Source organism: Chionomys nivalis, chromosome 23, assembly GCF_950005125.1.
Source record: "Chionomys nivalis chromosome 23, mChiNiv1.1, whole genome shotgun sequence".
In the NCBI taxonomy this organism is placed as follows: domain Eukaryota; kingdom Metazoa; phylum Chordata; class Mammalia; order Rodentia; family Cricetidae; genus Chionomys; species Chionomys nivalis.
In genome coordinates, this window is record NC_080108.1 from 29363733 (window position 1) to 29387268 (window position 23536).

The window sequence follows — 23536 nt, forward strand, 5'->3', positions numbered from 1 at the left end:
AGCCGCAGCTGCTCACACTCCACTGCAAACTCAGGAGGTCTCGGTAATTCAAACCACATGAATCTAACTCCCTTCCTTAGCGTACCTTGTTCTGCAGCAAAATTCAGATCTCTACCAAGCTTGTCCCAGGATGACACATTAAGATTGCCAGAGACGGCAAACCAAGGAGCAATTGTGTCACATTCAGTCAAAAATCTTTCCAGTGCGCTCCGTAACAGCTCATTAAGAGCCAGAAAAATCAGGTGTGATGTTGAAGCGCCCATTCTAAAATCCCATTCTTCCTTTTATTTTTACTTTAAACCGTCCACTTTGGTCGAGGCTCTCATTACCCCCACTCTCCCTTCTACCGGCGAGAGTGGAAAACCCGCTTTTTTTGCGGATCCCCAGTCTTTACCTGAGGATTATCTGGTGCACCCCATGACTGCAGCAAGTTCTGGGCTCCACGGAGAGAGGTTTGGAGGATCCCCGTACGCGGCACCACTTGTCCCTGTACAGGCCACCAACTGTCGCGGCCACCCTCGTCCATTAAGGATGACGCGACCACCAGAGCTCTTCTCACTGCAGTTTATTCCAGGACTTTATTCACAGCAATCTTTTCCCTTCTCTTTCTCTTCTCTCTTCCTCTCTCTCCTTTTCCTCTCTTTTTTCCTCTCTCCTTCTCTCTCTCTCCCTCCGGGCAAACCTCTCCCAGCCCTTAAGAAGGCACGGGCAACCAACCCCGGATTGCCAGGTGGGCACTGCCCATAGGTCCATGCATATGCAAGCAGCTGACAATCATTGCGTCAGGCCTTAGCCATAGGAGTTGATTATCACAGAGAGCACTCGCTTTTGGGATTGCGGAGGGCGGGAGCCAGCACCATCATGTGCGACTCCACGCAGCTCTCTACATTGCCATCAGGTGTGGCTTCACGCAGCTCGCTACAAGTCATCTCTCTAGCTCCCAGACTGAATGCACTTTACTGTTTCTGGGTGAGCGGTTCTCTAAATGTCAGTTAGGACAGTATACTGATGGTTTATGTCAGTTTGCTCTTAGGCAGGTTGTGTATACACACCTACGTCACCTACTTAGAGCTACTGTAGTCCCTGCGTAAGTGAGTTGACTGCTTGCTCCCATCCGTTAGTATGGAGGAGAAATCTTGTGGTGATAACAGTTTGGAAAAAGCTTTTCACAGTTTAATTGTAGATATGAGATGGGACAGTGAAACAGGAGAGGAATTTGGAAATAGTATGTGAGCTGGACAGCCATGAAACTGGGGACATAGAGGGATAAATAAGTTATAACTCAGGCGTTTCATCATGCTTTGTGGTCAGTCTCTCCAGTAGAACAGACCATCGATGAACGTAGCGATTTCATGTTAGGTTCATTCTTTTCTTGCACAGAGCTTTGCGTGGTCATCTTGTTCTGAGTGGTCCATTGGCCTTCGTGTCCCCTTTGTGGTGGACATCTGCTCAATGACTTTTGAGCAGCTGGATCTCCTACTGCGTCAAGTAAGCGAGGGAATGGACGGCACCGCTGACTGGCCCCCACCACAGGAGAAAGAGTGCATGGCCGTGGCAGCTCTGAATCTTCTGCGACTTCAGGTGCCTTCCTGCCCCATTATCAGTGCTTCAGGGATTAATTTTTTTTTTTTTTTTTTTTTTTTTGGTTTTTCGAGACAGAGGGATTAATTCTTAAGCACATTCCTGGGTATTGAGAGCGTGGGTTTCAGCGCGTTAGGCAAACTGGTAATGAAACGTTTAAAGTATTTTAAAATACGGTTTTGATGGAGAAATGTCTATAAGGCTTAAAATACTTGATCTGCTTTTGTTTCTCTTGGAAGTCAGGTAAGAGCATTGCTGTTATATGCATTGTCTTACATGCACTACATCCACTGGGTAGAGTATTGTGGAGGAATGCACTGTGGGAGAGTGCTGAGAGAGAGGTAAACCCCAGCTGAGGGACCAGAGCTACTGTGAAAATGGCGTGCAGTGAGCTGGGCTCCCTGTCTCAGTGCCCTGACTGTGAAGAATGGCTATGGGCATCACCCTGCCTCTACCTGTCTCCCTTCTTCCTCCTGTAGCGTGATCCTACACTGGCCTTTCTGGTATAGTAGATCCAAGGAGTACTCTTATTTTGTTTCAGTTGGAAAGAGGGCATTTTCTTTCTTGTTTTGTGTTTTGAGATAAATTTCTCTGTGTAACAGCCCTATCTGTCCTGGAACTAGTTCTTGGAGAGCAGGCTGGCCGCAGACTCACAGAGATCCGCCTGCCTCTGCCTCCCGAGTGCTGGGATTAAAGGCGTGTGCCACCACTGCTTGGTTAAAGAAGGCATTTTCAATTACAGTTGTAGGATACAGTCTGATTTTGAAATTTTTTTGTTTTTAAATTATGTATATATGTGTTTGTGTGTGTGAATGTATATGCATGAGAATGCTAACTTTAGGAAATGGTCTGATTTTATGCATTCTAAAACAGTAACAAAGTATGCTAGGGTAGGTGATACACTGTAATTATTTTCTACCTTTCCTCTAATAGCCTTATTAAAGAGGCCATACTCAAAATGTACTCTTGTTTCCCCCAACACCCAGCTGACTCTTTCATCATTGCTTATATGCTGTCTTCTAGGTTCAGCTCCTTTCCTCAGATTCCTTCTTCATAAAGTTTTTGTTGTTGTTGTTGCTTTGTTTTTTCTCTGCCCTTTAGGGCATGAGAGATGTAAAGTCTGAAAAAAAAAGTTTGCCTACTTTAGTTTTTGAAGATAATTTATTAAGGTTCAGCTTTTTAAGTTAAAGCACCCCACCCCCATCTCAGACAGAACCTAGGGCATCACACATCCTAGGCAAGTGCTTTGCTGCAGAGCAGGGCCCTGGCCCCAGGTCATCTCCATTTTCATTGGCACCTAGAGAACGTTCTGCTGAAAAGAGGTCCCAGTTTGGACGAGAAGTCTTCCATCGCTGCACCTGATCTTTGTAGCTAACACGTGTTTCTCTTTGGTAGCTGCCCAGCTGTTCTGTCCAGGGGGAGGTTTCATTACATTTGAAATTGCTCTCTGCTTTTAATCTGCTCCACTAGAGAATGCCTAATAGATTGTTGGACTTCCTTCTGTTGTCCTGCCTGTCATCATGACTTCTTTGCTAGTTTTAAATGTCTTTGTCTCTTTTGCTGTTCGTCTCTTAATCTTCTTGTTCTAAGTGGTTTACTTAGTTCTTCAGTTCAGAAATTGTTCCCTGACCTCAATAGACCCTGTTTTTGAATTACCCATTTATTTAACCATTATTTACTTGGAGTATTTTTTTTTTTTTTTTGGTTTTTCGAGACAAGGTTTCTCTGTGATTTTGGAGCCTGTCCTGGAACTAGCTCTTGTAGACCAGGCTGGTCTCGAACTCACAGAGATCCGCCTGCCCCTGCCTCCCGAGTGCTGGGATTAAAGGCGTGCGCCACCACCGCCTGGCTTACTTGGAGTATTTTTACAAGATGCAGACTCAAATACATTTCCCCAGTGCCAGTGCAGCTGAGCTGCTGTGTATACAAACAAAAAAGTATGAGTATTACTTAGGACAGAAGGGGAACAAGGGACCTTGCCTGGCTCTGCATGACTCCATCTTAAGAATTTAGTTCTTGTAGCTTTTTCCATTTCTAGAATTTGTTCTGTTTTGAAGCCTTTGCTTTAGTCACAATATTTTTGTCTTCTAGCTTCTGTTCCTTATTTTTTTAAGGTTTATTTTTATTACTTGTGTTTATGTATATTTGTGTGTGTGTGTGTGTGGTGGGGGGTGTTCATGTAGTCCAGAAGAGGGCATCAGATTCCTTGGAGTTGGAATTACAGGTCACTGGAACCTGCGATGTGGGTGCTGGGAAATGAAACTGTCCTTTGTAACTAACTGCTCTTAACTGCTGAGCAATGGTTCCAGCCCCAACCTTGATAAAACACTTTAATTTACACTTACTTATTTGTGTATCCATGTGTAGTTCAGAGGGTAACTTGGGGAAAGTCTGTTCTCCTCCTACCATGTAGGTTCTAGGGACTGAATTCTGGTCCATAGGGTTGCTGGGAAGTGCGCTTATTTGCTACACAGTCACTGGAGAAGACTTTACATACGCCTCTCGCTTTCCTTTCTTTGTCTCAGTTGCTACCCTGTCTTGGGGCATGCTTTTCTTTGACAAAGATTTTCCCTCATGTTAGCTTGTTGCAGATAAAATGACTTGTTCGTTTTGCTAGTGAGGTCACCATCAGCAAGTGTTTGACAATGGCTCTCTTTGGTTTAAGCTGGCAAAGAGACCTGAGAAGACAGTTTTGTATTTGCCTCTGTTGTGTTGTAGGGTTTTACAGGTGGTAGCAGGTTCAGGTGCTCATTTTGGCAGACTTCTAGGGATAGCTCAGGTTTAGCGGGCAGTTGTGAGGAGCTTGGGGGAGCACTCTGTTCATTGGAAGGTCCCTGTCTTTTGAAACCAGAACCTTTGGCACCCTTAGGACTTCCCTTATGTTCTATAGTTTGGCTGTCTAGTTTTAAACTACCCTTAGGCACAGGCATTTCTGTTGGGTGCAGATTGTTGGGGTTGCCTTGGTGGTTGCCGCTTCTACATTTCGTCCTTTGTGCTGATCTTCCACTCTGCAGTTAGGTATGCAAAGCTGGGTAAGAAGTGGTCTTTGGTTGTGAGCCTAGCCTTTAAGAGCTGTGCCATCTTACAATGAGATTTCCCAGGTGATGTACTTCAAATTTTTAAATGTAATTAAAAAACAGACAAGACTCAGTCTTCCTAATCTGCAAATCTAAAACTTGAAACAGTCACAGCTTTAAATGTTTTCAGTGCTGCATGGTGCTGTGAGTGGGAAATTCAGCGTGTGCCACCTGCTTTCTGTGAAAAATATTAATGTATAAATTAATGTATAAAGTTGCATCCAGGCTACATGGATAACGTGCATATGAAGCATAAATGAATTTCTCTTAAGGGGCCTCATATGTGAAAATATTTCAAAATCTGAAACACCTAAGCATTTTGGATAAGGGATATTTAACTTTCAACAAGAGTTAATTTTGTTTATAAAATAACATTTCATATTAAGTTTTATTCAGCCTTTTATTAGAGTTTGGAAAAATAAATTTATTTTTGGGTGTTCTAAATACTATTTTTTTCCTTTTTATAGTTGCATGCTGCCATTAGTCACCAGGTTGACCCGGAATTCCTTGGTTTAGGTCTGGGCAGTGTGCTCCTGAACAGCCTGAAGCAGACTGTGGTGACCCTGGCCAGCAGTGCCGGGGTTCTGAGCACCGTGCAGTCCGCTGCCCAGGCTGTGCTGCAGAGTGGCTGGTCTGTGCTGCTGCCCACAGCTGAGGAGAGGGCCAGGGCACTCTCGGCGCTGTTACCCTGCACAGGTGAGCTCTCGTGAGGGGCAGAGTTGGGCAGTGAGTGTCAGAAAGAAATGGAGAGGAGAGGACAGGACACAGCTGCTCCTGGGTGAGATGGAGGAGAAGGCTCATTGTAGGCTGTGGGAGAGCACAGCCAGAGGCAGACTCACCCTGGAGTCCTGAGCGGACAGGACCCTGAGCCCTGTGAGGATATGGGGGTGGGGTGGGAAAGGACAGGGACGGAGGGGAACCAGGTTCATCAGCCAGGGAGCCAAAGGTAACCAGAATGGTCAGATTATTTAGGGAAGAGCAGCCCAGCCTCCTGGCCTGCAGTGTTCAGAGTAGGGGGTGGGGGGTATGTAAGACAGGAGGACCCTGTAAAAGATAGGGGCAGAATCTCTTTGATGTATTAAATAGGCACCCCAGCCATTTGTCCCAGGAGTGGAGACTTAACAGAGAGCAGATGGCACTTACTCAGTTTGGCAAAAACAAACAGCAAAGTAAACAAAACCAAAACCTTCTTTGTTCAGTTTCAGGCAATGAAGTGAGCATAAGTCCAGGCCGTCGATTCATGATCGATCTTTTAGTTGGCAGCTTGATGGCAGACGGAGGGTTAGAGTCTGCTTTAAATGCAGCCATTACTGCAGAAATCCAGGTATGGCCCTAGGCGTGCATAGGCGCTGATGAGTATTTCACTGATGTGGAGGTGAGGTTGAAAACTGTATACTTGTGCATATGGAGAAATCATGACCATAATCATTGAAGAATCCCAGATTCAAAGCTTTTAGTTACATATAAAGTTTTAAAATGTAAACTTTTTGGTTTTACTAATGTAAAAGTGATTGAAGTATTATTTGTGATAAAGTGATCCCATCCTAAGTTGCGCTTCAGAGATGTGATAGATACTGCCATCACATGGGTCACCATTTAACCAGGAAGACCGCATGTCCCTGTGCGATCCTGCTCCTCTGCCTCCAGGTTGCAGTGTCACAGAAGTGGAATTAGATGGCAGGTGCTGGTGCCTCTTCCTTCATCCACATTATTGTGCTGCTACTTTGTTTTTATTATTGAGAATTATGTCATAGTTTTTATTATTGAAAAGCACTCCTTTGAATGGTGGTACCCTGTTTATTTAATTTCCTATTGAAGGATGTTTGGTTGTTTCTGGTTTTAAGTGCACTGTGGTCATTTGCATCATTAAGTTCAGTAAGGATCGGGTGAGAAAGTAAGTGCTGATCCTTTGAGACTGTATTTTTCCCAGTCACTCAATGCTTTGGGGTAGCATCTGTTGAGTTCTAGGCTGCATATGCTCTCATTTTCCCCAGAGAGGAAATTGCCCTCACATTTGAACCAGCTGTGTGCGAGTAGCAGCTTTTTCCTGACCTTGAAATAGACTGTGCTGTATGAGTCAGCTCACACTCGGTGTCTGTTAGACCTGGTAGCAAAGGTTTCAGTGACTCGGGTTGGAGAGATGACTGGGCAGTAAGAGTCCTGGCTGCTGCTCCTCCAGAGGACCTCAGTTTGATTCCTAGCACTCATTTGACTCAAGTTCTAGCGCATCTGATGCTATCTGCTGGCCACTGCTGTCACTCAGCACACACACTGCCCAGACACACATGCAGGCAAAACCCTCACACACATTAAAACAAACAAACAGAAAGAAGTATTGCATTCACTTTATAGTGACTGAAGCACCAGACTGATGAACAGGTGGTGCCTCAGGAGAATAATATATTTAAAACCGTAGCAAGTAAGAGGTGGGTTTTCTGGACATGTAGGCAGGTGTCGGTTGTGTTCATCAGCGTCTGAAGCTAGGGCTGCTGTGTTGCTCATGAGGTCGCCGCTCACCAGTGTGCACTTTATAAATTTTAGGATATAGAAGCCAAAAAAGAAGCACAGAAGGAAAAAGAAATTGATGAACAAGAAGCCAATGCCTCAACGTTCCATAGAAATAGGACTCCTCTGGATAAAGACCTAATTAATACTGGGATCTATGAATCGTCTGGCAAGCAGTGTTTGCCTCTAGTTCAACTCATCCAACAGCTTCTTAGGTAAGCAGCATTAACTGTTATTTTTGTAAGAGTTTCTGTTTGAAATACTCACATACTGACATTAACTCTGGAGCATCAAGAGTGTTTGGCTGTTGAGGACTTACCCTGAAGAGTACCCAGTGTGAACTGTAGAGTGCAGAGAGGGTGCTGAAGCACAGGGAAGACGAGAGAGCGGGAAGAGAGGCAGCACTTTGTAAGGCTGATGGAACAGCAGGAGTGTCAGCAAACAGTAATATTCTTAATGCCCGTTAATAAGCAGGGAACTGCAAATTACAGCATTTATGGCAAGTTTACTGTTTGAAACCTCATTGTACTATTACAAGATTCTGTCAAACATAGTTTTATATAGATGCAAAATAATATATTTGTTACTTATAAGACAACTTTTTTTTTCTTTTGCAAGATAGGGTTTCTCTGTGGTTTTGGAGCCTGTCTTGGAACTAGCTCTTGTAGACCAGGCTGGTCTCGAACTCACAGAGATCTGCCTGCCTCTGCCTCCCAAGTGCTGGGATTAAAGGCGTGCGCCACCACCGCCCAGCCATAAGACAACTTTTAAGTTAAATGAAAATCTTAATGAAGGAATAGTGAGTGGTTCTTTGGAAAGCCATTTCCAGAGGTAGTAAGAATAAAGTGAATTCAAACCGTCATCAGAAGTTAACTGTAGAGAACCTAGACACCACAGAGGACCCTAAGAGAGACACACATGGATCTACATAGGAAGGAGAAAAAGACAAGATCTCCTGAGTAAATTGAGAGCATGGGGGGTCATGGGAGAGGGCAGAAGGGGAGGGGGGACGAAAAGAGGGGAGTGGAGAAAAATGTATAGCTCAATAAAAACAATAAAAAATAAATGTTAACTTTGGGAAGGTCCAAAGTCATACATAGTTGGATAACAAATATAATTCAAAAAGCAAAAAGTCAGTGTGACCTGGGAAAGGGATGTATTAGAAAATGAAGTAAACAATCACATTTTTAACATTCTGCTCTCTGCGAATTTAGACTCTTGGTTTATTATGCTTTCCGTTTTGGGAGAAGAGGTAATGAGACAGTCTCAGATAACCAGCCTGGCCTTTGCTGTGCAGCCTAGTGCCGCACTGGACTTCTGAATCTCTAGCTTCTTTTTCCCAACATGCCTTGATTATAACCCTCACCTCCAACCCCAGCCCTCCACCCTGGGCAGGGTTTCTCGGTCTAACAGCCCTGGCTGTCCTGGAACTTGTTTTATAGGCCACACTGGACTTGAACTCACAGAGAACCTTCAGCCTCTGCCCTTCAAGTGCTAGGATTACAGGTGTGCACCACCAGCACCTGGCTTCCTAGACTGTATTTTATACTCACAAAGAAAGTAGAGCTCTAGTGGACTGGCCCAGGCAGTTGCCCACACAGCAAGAGACCGGGTAGTGGCAGCAGCTCTGTCTACCTGTGTGTAGTAGGTGTAGGGTGGGCATGCCTGCTCTCTTCAGTAGATTAATGGTGTAATTTTGGTGATTAAGTTTTTTTTTTTTTTTCTTTTTTAATTAAAATTTCCAACTGCTCCCCGTTTCCCATTTCCCTCCCCTCCTCCCACACATTGCCCCCTCCCCCCACTCCCCTCCCCCATCCCCACTCCTCTTCTCCTCCCCCCAGTCCATTCCCCCTCCCTCTCGATACTAAAGAGCAGTCCAAATTCCCTGCCCTACAGGAAGACCAAGGTCCTCCCACTTCCATCCAGGCCCAGGAAGGTGAGCATCAAAACAGGCTAAGCTCCCACAAAGCCAGTTCATGTATTAGGATCGAAACCTAGTGCCATTGTCCTTGGCTTCTCATCAGCCTTCATTGTCCGCCATGTTCAGAGAGTCCAGTTTCAACCCATGCTTATTCAGTCCCAGACCAGCTGGCCTTGAAGAGCTCCCAATAGATCAGTTCCACTGTCACGGTGGGTGCACGCCTCGTGGTCCTGATTTCCTTGCTCATGTTCTCCCTCCTTCTGCTCCTCATTTGGACCTTAAGAGCTCAGACCATTGCTCCAATTTGGGTCTCTGTCTCTCTCTCGATCTATCGCCAGTTGAAAGTTCCTGTGCCATTCTCCTTGGCCTCTCGTCAGCTCTCATTGTCCGCCACATTCCGAGAGTCCGGTTTTATCCCATGTTTTTTCAGTAGCAGTCCAGCTGACCTTGGTGAGCTCCCAATAGATCGGCCCCACTGTCTCAGTGGTTGGGTGCACCCCTCATGGTCCTGACTTCCTTGTTCATGTTCTCTCTCCTTCTGCTCCTCATTATAACCTTGGGAGCTCAGTCCGGTGCTCCAGTGTGGGTCTCTGGCTCTATCTCCATCCATCGCTAGATGAAGGTTCTATGGCGATATGCAAGATATTCATCAGTATGATTATAGGATAGGTTCATTTCAGGTTCCCTATCCTCAGGTGCCCCAATGAACTAACTGGGGACATTGCCCTGGGCATCTGGTAGCCATTCCAAGTTCAAGTCTCTTGCCACCCCTTAGGTGGCTCCCTTACCTAAGGTATGAGTTTCCCTGCTCCCCTATCCAACCTTCCTTTATCCCCAATCACCCTGATTCCCCCAGTTCCCCTCATCCTCTCCTTCACACTTTTCTCTCCCCATCACCCCTCCTCCCCATCCCACCCCACCCCCAAGATTCCAATTTTTTGCCCATCAGTCATGTCTATTTCCCATAGCTGGGAGGATATCTATATGTTTTTCCTTGGGTTTACCCTCTTGTTTAGCTTCTTTAGGATCACAAATTATAGACTCAGTGGCCCCTATCCATGGCTAGAAACCAATTATGAGTGAGTACATCCCATGTTCTTCTTTTTGGGTCTGGGTTACCTCACTAAGGATCGTATTTTCTATTTCCATCCATTTGCATGCAAAATTCGAGAAGTCATTGTTTTTTACCACAGAGTAGTACTCTAATGTGTATATATTCCACACTTTCTTCATCCATTCTTCCATTGAAGGGCATCTAGGTTGCTTCCAGGTTCTGGCTATTACAAATAATGCTGCTATGAACATAGTTGGACAAATGCTTTTGTCATATGATAGGGCATCTCTTGGGTATATTCCCAAGAGTGGTATTGCTGGGTCCAGGGGTAGGTTGATCCCAATTTTTCTGAGAAACCGCCACACTGATTTCCAAAGTGGTTGCACAAGTTTGCATTCCCACCAGCAATGGATGAGGGTACCCCTTTCTCCACAACCTCTCCAGCAAAGGCTATCCTTGGTGTTTTTGATTTTAGCCATTCTGACAGGTGTAAGATGATATCTCAAAGTTGTTTTGATTTGCATTTCTCTGATCGCTAAGGAGGTTGAGCATGACCTTAAGTATCTTTTGGCCATTTTAACTTCTTCTGTTGAGAATTCTCTGTTCAGTTCAGTGCCCCATTTTTTAATTGGGTTAATTATCCTTTTAAAGTCTAGTTTCTTGAGTTCTTTATATATTTTGGAGATCAGACCTTTGTCTGTTGCGGGGTTGGTGAAGATCTTCTCCCAGTCAGTAGGCTGCCTTTTTGTCTTAATGACAGTGTCCTTTGCTTTACAGAAGCTTCTCAGTTTCAGGAGGTCCCATTTATTCAATGTTGCCCTTAATGTCTGTGCTGCTGGGGTTATACATAGGAAGCGATCTCCAGTGCCCATATGTTGTAGGGTACTTCCCATTTTCTCTTCTATCAGGTTCAGTGTGTTCAGATTGATATTGAGGTCTTTGATCCATTTGGACTTGAGTTTTGTGCATGGTGATAGATATGGGTCTATTTTCATTCTTCTACAGGTTGACATCCAATTGTGCCAGCACCATTTGTTGAAGATGCTTTCTTTCTTCCATTGTATACTTTTAGCTCCTTTATCAAAAATCAGTTGTTCATAGGTTTGTGGGTTAAAATCCGGGTCTTCTATACGATTCCATTGGTCGACTTCTCTGTTTTTATGCCAGTACCACGCTGTTTTCATTACTGTAGCTCTGTAATAGAGTTTGAAGTCAGGGATGGTAATGCCTCCAGAAGTTCCTTTATTGTATAAGATTGTTTTGGCTATCCTGGGTTTTTTGTTTCTCCATATAAAGTTGATTATTGTCCTTTCAAGATCTGTGAAGAATTTTGATGGGGATTGCATTGAATCTATAAATTGCCCTTGGTAGAATTGCCATTTTTACTATGTTGATTCTCCCAATCCAAGAGCAAGGGAGATCCTTCCATTTTCTGGTATCCTCTTCAATTTCTTTCTTCAATGCCTTAAAGTTTTTGTCAAATAGATCTTTCACTTCCTTGGTTAGAGTTACCCCAAGATATTTTATGCTGTTTGTGGCTATCGTGAAAGGTGATGATTCTCTTATTTCTCTCTCTGCTTCCAGATCCTTTGTGTATAAGAGGGCGACTGATTTTTTGGAGTTGATCTTGTATCCTGCCACATTCTAAAGGCGTTTATCCGCTGTAGGAGTTCTTTGGATGAGTTTTTGGGGTCGCTCATGTACACTATCATATCATCTGCAAATAATGCAAGTTTAACTTCTTCCTTTCCAATTTGAATCCCCTTTATCCCCTTATGTTGTCTTATTGCTATTGCTAAAACTTCGAGAACTATATTGAAGAGGTATGGAGAGAGTGGACAGCCTTGGCGTGTTCCTGATTTTAGTGGAATGGCTTTAAGTTTCTCTCCATTTAATTTGATATTAGCTGTCGGCTTGCTGTATATAGCTTTAATTATATTTAGGTATGACCCTTGTATCCCTAATCTCTCCAAGACTTTTATCATAAAGGGATGTTGAATTTTGTCAAATGCTTTTTCAGCATCTAATGAAACGATCATATGTTTTTTTTCTTTCAGTTTATTTATATGATGGATTACATTGATAGATTTGCGTATGTTAAACCAGCCCTGCATCTCTGGTATGAAGCCTACTTGATCATAATGGATAATTTTTCTAATGTGTTCTTGGATTCGGTTTGCCAGAATTTTGTTGAGGATTTTTGCGTCGATGTTCATGAGTGAGATTGGCCTGTAATTCTCTTTCTTGGTTGGGTCTTTGTGTGGTTTTGGTATCAGAGTTACTGTAGCTTCATAAAAGGAATTTGGCAATGACTCTTCTGTTTCTATATTATGAAATACATTAAGGAGAATAGGTATTAGGTCTTCTTGGAAGTTCTGGTAGAATTCCGCATTGAAACCATCTGGTCCTGGACTTTTTTTGGAAGGGAGGTTTTTGATAACAGCTTCTAATTCTTCACGACTAACAGGTCTATTTAGGTTGTTCACCTGGTCCTGGTTTAACTTTGGTAAATGGTATTCATCTAAAAAAGCGTCCATTTCTTTTACATTTTCCAGTTTTGTGGCATACAGGCTTTTGTAGTAAGATCTAATGATTCTCTGAATTTCCTCTGTGTCTGTGGTTATGTCTCCCTTTTCATTTCTGATCTTATTAATTTGCAAATTCTCTCTCTGCCGTTTGATTAGTTTGGATAGGGGTTTATCAATCTTGTTGATTTTCTCCAGGAACCAGCTTTTTGATTCATTGATTCTTTCAATTGTTTTCTGTGTTTCTATTTTGTTGATTTCAGCCCTCAGTTTGATTATTTCCAGTCTTCTACCCCTTCTAGGTGAGTCTGCTTCTTTTATTTCTAGAGCTTTCAGGTGGGCTGTTAAGTCTCCAATGTGTGCTTTCTCTGTTTTCTTTAAGTGGGCAGTTAGTGCTATGAACTTTCCTCTCAGAACTGCTTTCATAGTGTCCCATAGGTTTGAGTATGTTGTTTCTTTGTTTTCATTGTCTTCAAGGAAGAGTTCAATTTCTTTCTTTATTTCTTCCTTAATCCAGGTATGGTTCAGTAGTTGACTATTCAGTTTCCATGAGTTTGTAGGCTTTCTGGGGGTAGCATTGTTGCTGAATTCTAGCTTTAATCCATGGTGATCTGATAAGATACAGGTGGTTATTAATATTTTTTTGTAACTGTGGATGTTTGCTTTGTTACCGAGTATGTGGTCCATTTTTGAGAAGGTTCCATGAGCTGCAGAGAAGAAGGTATATTCTTTCCTATTTGGGTGGAATATTCTATAGATGTCTGTTAAGTCCATTTGATTCATTACCTCCATTAATTCTCTTATTTCTCTGTTAGGTTTCTGTCTACTTGACCTGTCCATTGGTGAGAGAGGAGTATTAAAGTCTCCTACTATTAATGTGTGCGGTTTGATGGCTGCCTTGAGTTTTAACAATGTTTCTTTTACGTACGTGGGTGCTTTTATATTAGGGGCATAGATATTCAGGATTGAGACTTCATCCTGATGAATTGTTCCTGTTATGAGTAGAAAATGTCCCTCTCCATCTCTCCTGATTGATTTAAGTTTGAAGTCAACTTTGTTAGAAATTAGTATGGCCACCCCTGCTTGTTTCTTAGGTCCATTTACTTGATAAGCCTTATCCCAACCCTTTACTCTGAGTAAGTGCCTGTCTTTGTGGTTGAGGTGTGTTTCTTGTAAACAGCAGAATGTTGGATCCTGTTTTCGTATCCAATCTCTTAGTCTGTGCCTTTTTATAGGAGAGTTGAGTCCATTGACATTAAGTGATATTAATGACCAGTGGTTGTTAACTCCGGTCATTTTTTAAGTTGTAAATTTTGTGTGTTCCCCTTCTTTGTGTTGCGCTGGTGAAGGGACTCTAGTTGTCTGAGATATTGTGGTCATTGTTGGACTCCTTGGTTAGTGATTTTCCTTCTATTACTTTCTGTAAGGCTGGATTTGTGGCTACGTATTGTTTAAATTTGTTTTTATCCTGGAAAATTTTGTTTTCTCCATTTATAGTGAACGAAAGCTTGGCTGGGTATAGTAGTCTGGGCTTGCATCCATGGTCTCTTAGTTTCTGCAGTACATCTATCCAGGACCTTCTGGCTTTCATGGTTTCCATAGAGAAGTCAGGTGTAAGTCTGATAGGTTTACCTTTATAAGTAACTTGGCCTTTTTCCTTTGCTGCTCTTAGTATTCTTTCTTTATTCTGTATGCTTTGTGTTTTGATTATTATATGGCGAGAGGATGTTTTTTTTTGATCCAGCCTATTCGGTGTTCTGTATGCTTCTTGAACCTTCATAGGTATATCTTTCTTTAGGTTGGGAAAGTTTTCTTCTATAATTTTATTAAATATATTTTCTGGACCGTTGAGCTGCGCTTCTTCTCCTTCTTCTATTCCTATTATTCTTAGGTTTGGTCTTTTTATTGTGTCCCATATTTCCTGAATGTTTTGTGATGAGAATTTGTTGGCCTTGCTGTTTTCTTTGATCAGCGTGTTTATTTTCTCTATGGTATCTTCAGAATCTGAGATTCTTTCTTCTATCTCTTGTATTCTGTTGGTTATGCTTGCTTCTGTAGTCTCTATTCGTTTACCTAGATTTTCCCTGTCCAGCTGGCCTTCTGTTTGTGTTTTCTTCTTTGCCTCCATTTCAGTTTTTAAGTCTTGGACTGTTTCCATTATCTGTTTGATTGTTTTTCCTTGGTTTCCTAGGGTATCATTCACTGATTTACTCAATTCTTCAAACTTTCTGTTATACTTCTCATCCATTTCTATAAGGGCATTTTTTACATGTTGTTTAAGGGCGTCAATCACTTTCATAAAGTCAATTTTATCTACTTCTTCATGATTAAGGTGTTCATGTCCACCTGTTGGGAGGTCGCTGGGTTCTGGTGGTTTCATATAGTTTTTCAGATTGTTAGGTGAATTCTTGCATTGGCGCCTGCCCATCTCTTTCTCCGAATGCTCCCCTCTGGATGTTCTTTTACCGGATCAGGTCTCCTTGCCTACTGATGTACCTTCCCAGTGATGGCTCTCTGCAGTGCTAGCTCTCCTGGTGTTCTAGTGATGTCTCTCCTTGCTTGTTGCAGGCGGGCCAGTGAAACAAAGGAAGTCTCGCCTGCCTACTTGCCCTGAGGATTTGCCCCCAGCGCCAGACAGACTGAGCTGGATGGTGTTATGTGCCCAAAGAGGAAAGGGGGCAGAAGGAAGAAGGGTTCTGGATGCAAGCTGGGTGGGACAAGAAGAGAGAGGCAGTATGCGGGGTATAGAGCCCCTGCAGGGAGCCCAGGGAGTATAGGGAGGGGGATGAGGAACTTCAGAGTTCCCTTTCCAGGGCTGCTTCCGCCGCCGCTGGTCACAAACTCACTGCACTGCTGTCTCTCCTGGTGCCGAGATCAGATCTCCATGCAGGTTGGGTAGTTCGTAAACAAAGCGCCTACCTTGGTTGGTGCAGGCGGGCCAGTGAGACAAAGGAGGTCTCGCCTGCCTATTTGCCCTGAGGATTTGCCCCCAGCGCCAGACAGACTGAGCTGGATGGTGTTATGTGCCCAAAGAGGAAAGGGGACAGAAGGAAGAAGGGTTCTGGATGCAAGCTGGGTGGGACAAGAAGAGAGAGGCAGTATGGGGGGGTAGAGCCCCTGCAGGGAGCCCGGGGAGTATAGGGAGGGGGATGAGGAACTTCAGAGTTCCCTGTCCAGTCATAAACTCACCGCACTGCTGTCTCTCCTGGTGCCGAGATCAGATCTCCGTGCAGGTTGGGTAGTTTGTCTGGTGATTAAGTTTTAAAACTAGTTATTATCAATTTTAGTAAACACTTCTTCTAAAAGCTTCAGCAATAGAAAAGGCTGTGGGTGGGCTCAGTGGTAGAGTGCTTGCCTAGCATACATGATGATTTCAGTCTCCAGCATCAAGAAATACACACACACACACACCAATTGTTTTTTTTCTATACTGGGTTAGTACTGAAATGGTAACATTTTCCAAGCATTTGAATGTGTTAGCTTTGTGTCAGTGTGAGAACGGATTTACTTTGGATCATGACTGTATAGGTTTATGTTGCAAGGAGAGGCGGCCCCTTGTTTGTCCTGTATGTCCAGCTACCTTACACCCCTGAAATAACCAAACAGAAACTGTATTCATTAAAATACTGCTTAGCCCATTAACTCTAGTTTTTTATTGGCTAATTCTTACAACTTTATTTAACCCATTTCTATTAATCTGTGCATCGCCACGTGACTGTTGCTTACTGGCAAGATTCTAACCAGCGTCTGTCTCAAGTGGGAGATTCATGGCTTCTCTCACTCTGCCCTTCTTCCCAGCATTCAGTTCTGTCTTCTCCGCCTACCTAAGTTCTGCACTATCAGGCCCAAAGCAGTTTCTTTATTCATTAACCAATGAAAGCAACACATGAACAGAAGAACCTCCTCCACCAGGTTTAACTCCCTGGTAGGTTGGTTCTGTAGCCTCTGGGCCTGTGGTGCATCGTGGTAGGAATGTGTGGCAGAGCAAAGCAGTTGTCATCTCATGGCGGCTGGGGAGCAGATAGAAACACAGGAAGGGCAGGACTCCCAATATTCCCTTTGAGGTGACCAGAGTTCTTCCTACTGGGCCTTACCATCTTCCAGTAGTGCCCAACCGAGGACAAAGCTTTTGATAGCTGGGATTTTGGCGTCTGCCTCTCAAAACTATAGCATGGCGTAAATATATTAAAACTTGTGTGTTTATTTGTCCTTTTATTGGTGTTACTAAAATGTTACATATTGGTGTTATTTCTCTTGTTCTGTGCCACCCTCACTGGTTTCTTCCTCTTTAGTGAGTATGTATTTTATCCCTATGACAGGTAGGTTCCCCGTGGCACGTTTGTGTCTTGGAGTTATATACCTATTTTGCCTCACAAAATCTTTGGGAATCAGTCAGAGAATCCACACCTTTCATTAGCAGGACACCTATAACCTGGGCTGTTAAGATAAACATAGAATGTACCTTTTTTTTTTCCATGAGTAGATATTTTATTCTTCAGTTACTGATCAGCAGATATTTATGTTGACTCGGTTAGTTTAGTTTTTACAAACAGTCTAAAGATGCAAGAGAACTTAGAGGCATTTCCCGTCGTTTATTCCATAGAAGATATGGGTTGGTGAAGTTGATCCTTGCCAACAATAATCAGGAACAGGTTCAAAGTGATCATGCTGGCGGGGTGCTATAGAATCTTATGTACATGTGAAAGAAAAAGAGTCTGATATTACATATCCTGATTATAGACCTGAACTTTGTAATAAGGAAATAAGTTAATTTTTTAAAACTTTATTTTAGCCGGGCGATGGTGGCGCACGCCTTTAATCCCAGTACTCGGGAGGCAGAGGCAGGCAGATCTCTGTGAGTTCGAGACCAGCCTGGTCTACAGAGCTAGTTCCAGGACAGGCTCCAAAGCCACAGAGAAACCCTGTCTCGAAAAACCAAAAAAAAAAACAAAACAAAAAAAAAAACAAAAAAAAAACTTTATTTTAATTTTATGTGCATTGGTATTTTGCCTGCATGTATGTGTGCTGATGCCAGATCCCCTGAAACTGGAGTTACAGACAGTTGTGAGCTGCCACCTGGGTGCTAGGAATTGAACCCATGTCCTGGAAGAGCAGTCAGTGCTCTTAACCACTGAGCTATCTCTCCAGCCCCTAGTTAAAAATTTTATTCCATTTTTCTCCTTAAGATGTATTATTTTATAAAAGATTTACTTGGGTTATTTTAGATTATGTAGATGTGTGTGCTGATGTGTGGGTGTGTGCTTGTGAATGCAGGTGCACATGGAAGCCGTAGGCCTCAGATCACCCTGGCTGCTGGGAGCCATTTGCTTGCCCTTCCCCACCAAGATTCTGGACCCATTTCCTCTGTTGCAGTATTGTCAGGGGTAGTTAGCAAGTAGTGAGCTTGACAGGGGAGGTCAAGAGATCCTACTGTGTGCTCATTGTAACGTGTGGTCAGAATGAGGTCCTACGCCTGGGAAAACCTTTCAGTGTAAGGTGGAATTACTGTAGCAGCCACAACCCCTCCCCCTTTCCCCTTCCTGTTCTATCTTCATTCTTACTGCTCAGAGTTTTGTGGTACTGACCACAGGATAGAAGCTATTAATAATTTTCTCATCAGTCAATAGGAATTAAGAGGTGAAGCCCCCCAAGACATAATGTATGAAATTCTCAAAGAATACATAAAAGCATTATTATTTAAAAAGAGGTGGAGCCTAAAGTATGCTCTTGATCTTTTCTGATGTTCAGAGGTTCCCAGGCTGGTCTTTTGGGGATCACGGTAGGTGTTGGTAGCTTACATGTATTCCTGCCTGGGGCTGCTGGGGTAGATCTGGTTTAGTGGCAGCCCTGGAATCAGGCCTGAGTTTATCTCTTGTCTTTCTGTTTCCCTTCATTAACCTGTTCTTTCTTTCTGTTTTCTGTACACTTGGAGCAGGGACTATGGTTACTTGGCAAGTATCTTATCTGGTATTCCCTGCCCTCTATCAAGAGATTCATGCTGACCTCAGTTGCCCCTTGCTTGTGTAAATAATGTCCCCTTTTTACTCTCCCAGAATTCAGTGAGCCCTGTTGCAGGATTTAGGTCTAGCAGCATGATTTTGCTGCCCTTCTCTAGCTGTTTCTACCTTTGATCCTTTGTATGTGGTCGTAGAACAGGAACCTCCTCTACTTTACAGATGTGGCAGAATCTCATGACTTCCTTCCTTTCCTTGCTGGGGGCTCAAGGCACAGTGCACAGTTAGGCCTGCAGCTGCTGCTCCTTGCTATGGTGTGTGGGTATCTGTTATTCTAAGCAGGGCAGTTTATACTCAGTTCAGTATCTGTCCTGTGCCCTCTGCCCAGAGGACCCCTGTGCTGCACCTCAGTGCCTCTGCGAGCAGACGTTGCAGAGGCAGTGTAGTGATGTGGTGATCCTGACTTTTAGAACAAACGACGTTTGTATTTAAGGTACCACTGTGGAGAATAACAGAATAGTTTTTTGCTTTCAGAGGCTTTTATTAGGAATTTTCCTTTTTGAACAAGATCTTCTCTTATTTTGTGTCATTGTTTGATGTTCTGTAGGAGCTAATTGGTAAACCAAGGACTTTGTTAGATCTTTGGAATGAGGGTGTGCTTGGTGCAGATCCGCTTCACACATTTGGGGTGGGTAACTTACGTGTGCTCTGTGCTTTTGATAACTAGTTTATGTCACGGTCTTTGCTTTGCTTTTTGGCAGAAATGTTTAGTTTTTCACTCTCTCTCCCTTTCTTAGAAACATTGCGTCTCAGACTGTAGCCAGACTGAAGGACGTTGCTCGCCGCATATCGTCGTGCCTGGACTCTGAGCAGCATAGCTGTGAGCGGTCTGCCTCCCTGGACCTGTTACTGCGCTTCCAGCGCTTGCTCGTCAGTAAGCTCTACCCAGGAGAGAACACTGCTCAGAGCACAGATGCTTCCAGTAAGGTTTTTAAAAGCATGAAATTGACTTATGCATTTGGAGCTTTTAAATTTTTTTTTTGTTTTAATCTGCCCATTCTGTATATCCAAATATAGTTCTTGTACTATATTAAGTGCACCAATTTTGGAAGCTACATTTTTAATCTACTATTTATTTATCTATTTATATTAATAGCTTTAAAATTTTATTTATAAAAGTTTATTTTGTGTATATCAATCTTTTGTCTTCATGTATGTGTGCAACACATGTATGCTTGGTGCTCACAGAGGTCGAAAGAGAGCGTCAGATTCATTGGAGCTGGAGTTCTGGATGGTTGTAAATTGTAAGAATAACAATTACTCTAACCACTGAGCCATCTCGCCAGCAGTGGAGACACTATTATTTTACTGAATTATATAAACATATAAATTCTTAAGATTATCAGGGATGTAATCTCTTTAGTTAACATGATATAAAAAAGAGTCAGAGGCTGAGGGTAAATATGTTCTTGTTTGGGAAGACAGGTAAACAAACAGTCTCTTCTTGGGAGTGGAATAGGAGAACAATTCTGTCATCAGAGTAAATTTTTAGTAGTGAAAATGCAATTTTCAGACTCAAGAATGCCTGGTGACTTAACTTAAGCAGGACAGTCCAAACATTTGTTCCACTTCACTGTGATAAAATGCCGTTCCATTTCTTCCTGTTACTTCACCATCCTTTCGAATTGGCTTCATTTTTTTCCCATTTATTTATTTATTCCTGGTGCATGCATCAATCTAGTTCCTGTTTTTTAAACTGGCATGGGATTGGGACACAAGTTGTAGATGAACCATAGACAGCCAAATTCTAAGAACCTTAAATTTGTTCTAGCTCAGAGTAATTTAAAAGAATTCATATTTACTTGCCTATGTGTTTATCGTGTATGTGTGTGTGTGTGTGTGTGTGTGAGAGAGAGAGAGAGAGAGAGAGAGAGAGAGAGAGAGAGAGAGGGAGAGCGCGCTCACACACGCATGCACATAGGCCACAGTTCAAGGGTGGAAGTCAAAAGACAAGGTGCAGAGTTGGTTCTCTCCTTCCACCATGTGGGTCCTGGGGATGGAACTCAGATCCTCCAGTTTGTTGGTAAACATATCTGCCTGCTAAGCCATCTCCCCAACCCCTCAGAGTCTTTTGTTGCTGTTAATTGTGTTTATGTGCTTAGTAAATATATTTCTGAAATAAAGCTACATCAATGAAACATTAAAAAAAAAAAAAAGAAAATGCAATTTTCTAAATCTTGCTTTCAGGTCCTGAGTTAATGGGTGTTGGTTCCTTGCTGAAAAAGTACACAGCTCTCCTGTGCACACACATTGGAGATATACTGCCTGTGGCAGCCAGCATCGCTTCCACCAGCTGGCAGCACTTCGCAGAGGTCGCCTGCGTAATGGAAGGGGACTTCACAGGTGCCTCTCCTGCTTTACTTACTTTATCTGTTCACCTTCCTTGTGCTTTGACTTTCGTTAACTTGTGTTGTCTTAGGAGACGGGCGAAAGCTATGATGTAGCCCCTGCTGATAAAACTTTCTGTGTTCACTCTTTATTTTCTGGTCCCCTTTCTTTTTCCTTCCCTCTGTCCCTCTCCCGTTTCGTTAAGTAAGCTGGTAATTCAGTCTTAAAATACAAACAGAAATGTAATGAGGTGAATGGCTAGTATTTAATTTCATTTTTACTGCATAAAAATGAATTGCTGGGGCTGGAGAGATGGCTCAGAGGTTAAGAGCACTGACCGCTCTTCCGGAGGTCCTGGGTTCAATTCCCAGCAACCACATGGTGGCTCACAACCATCTGTAGTGAGATATGGTGCCCTCTTCTGACCTGTGGACATACATGGAGGCTGATCACTGTGTACATAATAAATAAATAAATCTAAAAAAAATGAATTGCTGCTTTCAGCGTCTTGTACTAATTTTGTGAGATTACTAGAGCATTGTTTTTCAGGACTTACTTTCAGATGGTAAAAATATTGCCAAACCTATACTTTTTAAAGTAAATCATTCACCAGTAAAATAGGTCTGTGTTTTGAAAAATATTTGTGTCACCTACAGGGTTCAATCTTTACAACTTTACTGTTCTCTCTAAGAAAACAGTATTGTAGTCAGGCAGTGTGGCACATATCTTTAATCCCAGCACTCAGGAGGCAGAGGCAGGCAGATCTCTACATTCGAGGCCAACCTGGTCTACAGAGGGAATTCCAGGACAGCTAGGGTTACAGAGAGAAGCCCTGTCTCAAAAGCCTCCCCCCAAAAAGAAGAAAAAATATGCTAGTGAACAAGTGTCTTTATTCTGTGACTTAGAACTTAAATGTAAAGCAAGGTTTTAATTCTGCTTTATTTGTGTCATTGAACTCTGGGCCTGTACATGCTAGGCATGCCTACAGCCCCAGTCCACACTCCAGAAATCTTACTGTTTTTGTTTAAATGTAGGTGTACTCCTTCCAGAGCTGGTGGTCTCTATAGTGCTTCTGCTCAGTAAAAATGCTAGTCTCATGCAAGAGGCTGGAGCTATCCCTCTGCTCGGAGGTCTCCTGGAGCACCTGGATCGTTTCAACCACTTGGCACCAGGAAAGGAGCGGGACGATCATGAAGAGTTGGCCTGGCCTGGAATAATGGGTATGCCCTCTTCACTTGAAGCATGTGCGCTGAGGAAGGTGTTCTTTCTGTCTATGTCACCCAGAAGTTCCTGTCTAAAGACGACTTGAAAAAGGACATCTAATTACTGCCATTTTCACCAGTGGCCATATGAGTGGGGATAGAATATAATCCAAATAAGAAGAGAATTAGCTTACTCGAGAGAGGTTTTTCTTTTGGTAGTTAAATTCTGATTTTAGAAACATTTTTGCAAGCCCTTCCTGGGCAGTATTCCAGAAGTTACTATTAAGGTGATTGGGTCTAGTGCCCTTCCCGGGTGGTATTTCCAGAAGTTACTATTAGGTGACTAGGTATAGCGCAGCCCAGGAGACAGTTGGAAAGACTGACCTCTTGATCACTTATGCTGTGTGACACAGTGAACAGGGAGGTTTGCACTCAGCTGAGGCTGCAGTCACTGTCTGTAGGGTGTAGCAGTTGGAGCAGACCTTTGAGTGCCCCAGGATTGAGCTGCGGGATTTCTGAAGCTGAGGCTAAGTCTCTGTGCTCTATGTGACTGGTTTCCTGGGCTCGGAATTAGCTAGAGCTGTGGTTCTTCTTTCATGGAAGCTCTTGCTGGTTTCCCCCTTCCCCTTTTCCATACTCATCTTTACACCACAAGCTTAGGCCAGAGTGACAGAAGCCTCAAGAAAAGTTTTACATTTTTAGAAATTTTATTTTTAAGTGCAGTTGATACTTATTTCAGTCCCATTTATCTGTTTTTATTTCAGAGTGAGCTAAGTGTTGCTCATTTTGTTTTCTCTGCTAAATTTGATTAAGGGCATTGAATTTGATCAATATTTTACTTGTTTCAAGTCTTTTTTTCTTGTCACTGTTGTTTGTGTGTACACATTGGTTGTGACGTTGAGTGGTGGTCATGCGAGTGGCCGTAGTGTGAATTCTCCAAGGACAGCTTTGTGTGGTCAGGCTTCTCTTTCCACACTTATGTGACTGCTGGGGATTGAACTCAGGTGTCTGGCTTGTGTGGCAATTGCCATTACCCCCTGAGCCATGTCACATGTGACTTAACACTAGGGTGTTTTAAAAAGTGATATGGAAGTCTATTATTTTATTAGCTTCCCAAACACATATATAATGCTCCTCCCTGTAACTGGGTTGCCAGATAAAAAGCCCAGTACCACATGTGGAGAGCCTTCTCTCAAGCTGTTACTTGGAGAAATCCCAGAGACTCCTCCAAGATGATACAGGCTATGGCTATTTCTCTTGGTTGCCTGCAGGAACTTGATGGTAAGACTGCTGCTCGGGATACTACACACCTTGGGTACAGGGTGCGGA

General features: G+C 43.1%; 1 protein-coding gene across 1 annotated transcript in view; it reads left to right on the forward strand.

Annotated features, from left to right (window-relative positions):
* The window catches only part of Herc2 (HECT and RLD domain containing E3 ubiquitin protein ligase 2), a 165121-nt gene that overhangs the window by 41094 nt on the left and 100491 nt on the right, over window positions 1-23536 (forward strand). The window contains exons 17-23 of the mRNA XM_057756050.1: window positions 1381-1581; window positions 5126-5354; window positions 5858-5982; window positions 7200-7378; window positions 19415-19599; window positions 20865-21020; window positions 22040-22225. Of these exons, the coding sequence (XP_057612033.1) occupies window positions 1381-1581; window positions 5126-5354; window positions 5858-5982; window positions 7200-7378; window positions 19415-19599; window positions 20865-21020; window positions 22040-22225 (1261 nt within the window). The remainder of the gene's footprint in view (window positions 1-1380; window positions 1582-5125; window positions 5355-5857; window positions 5983-7199; window positions 7379-19414; window positions 19600-20864; window positions 21021-22039; window positions 22226-23536) is intronic.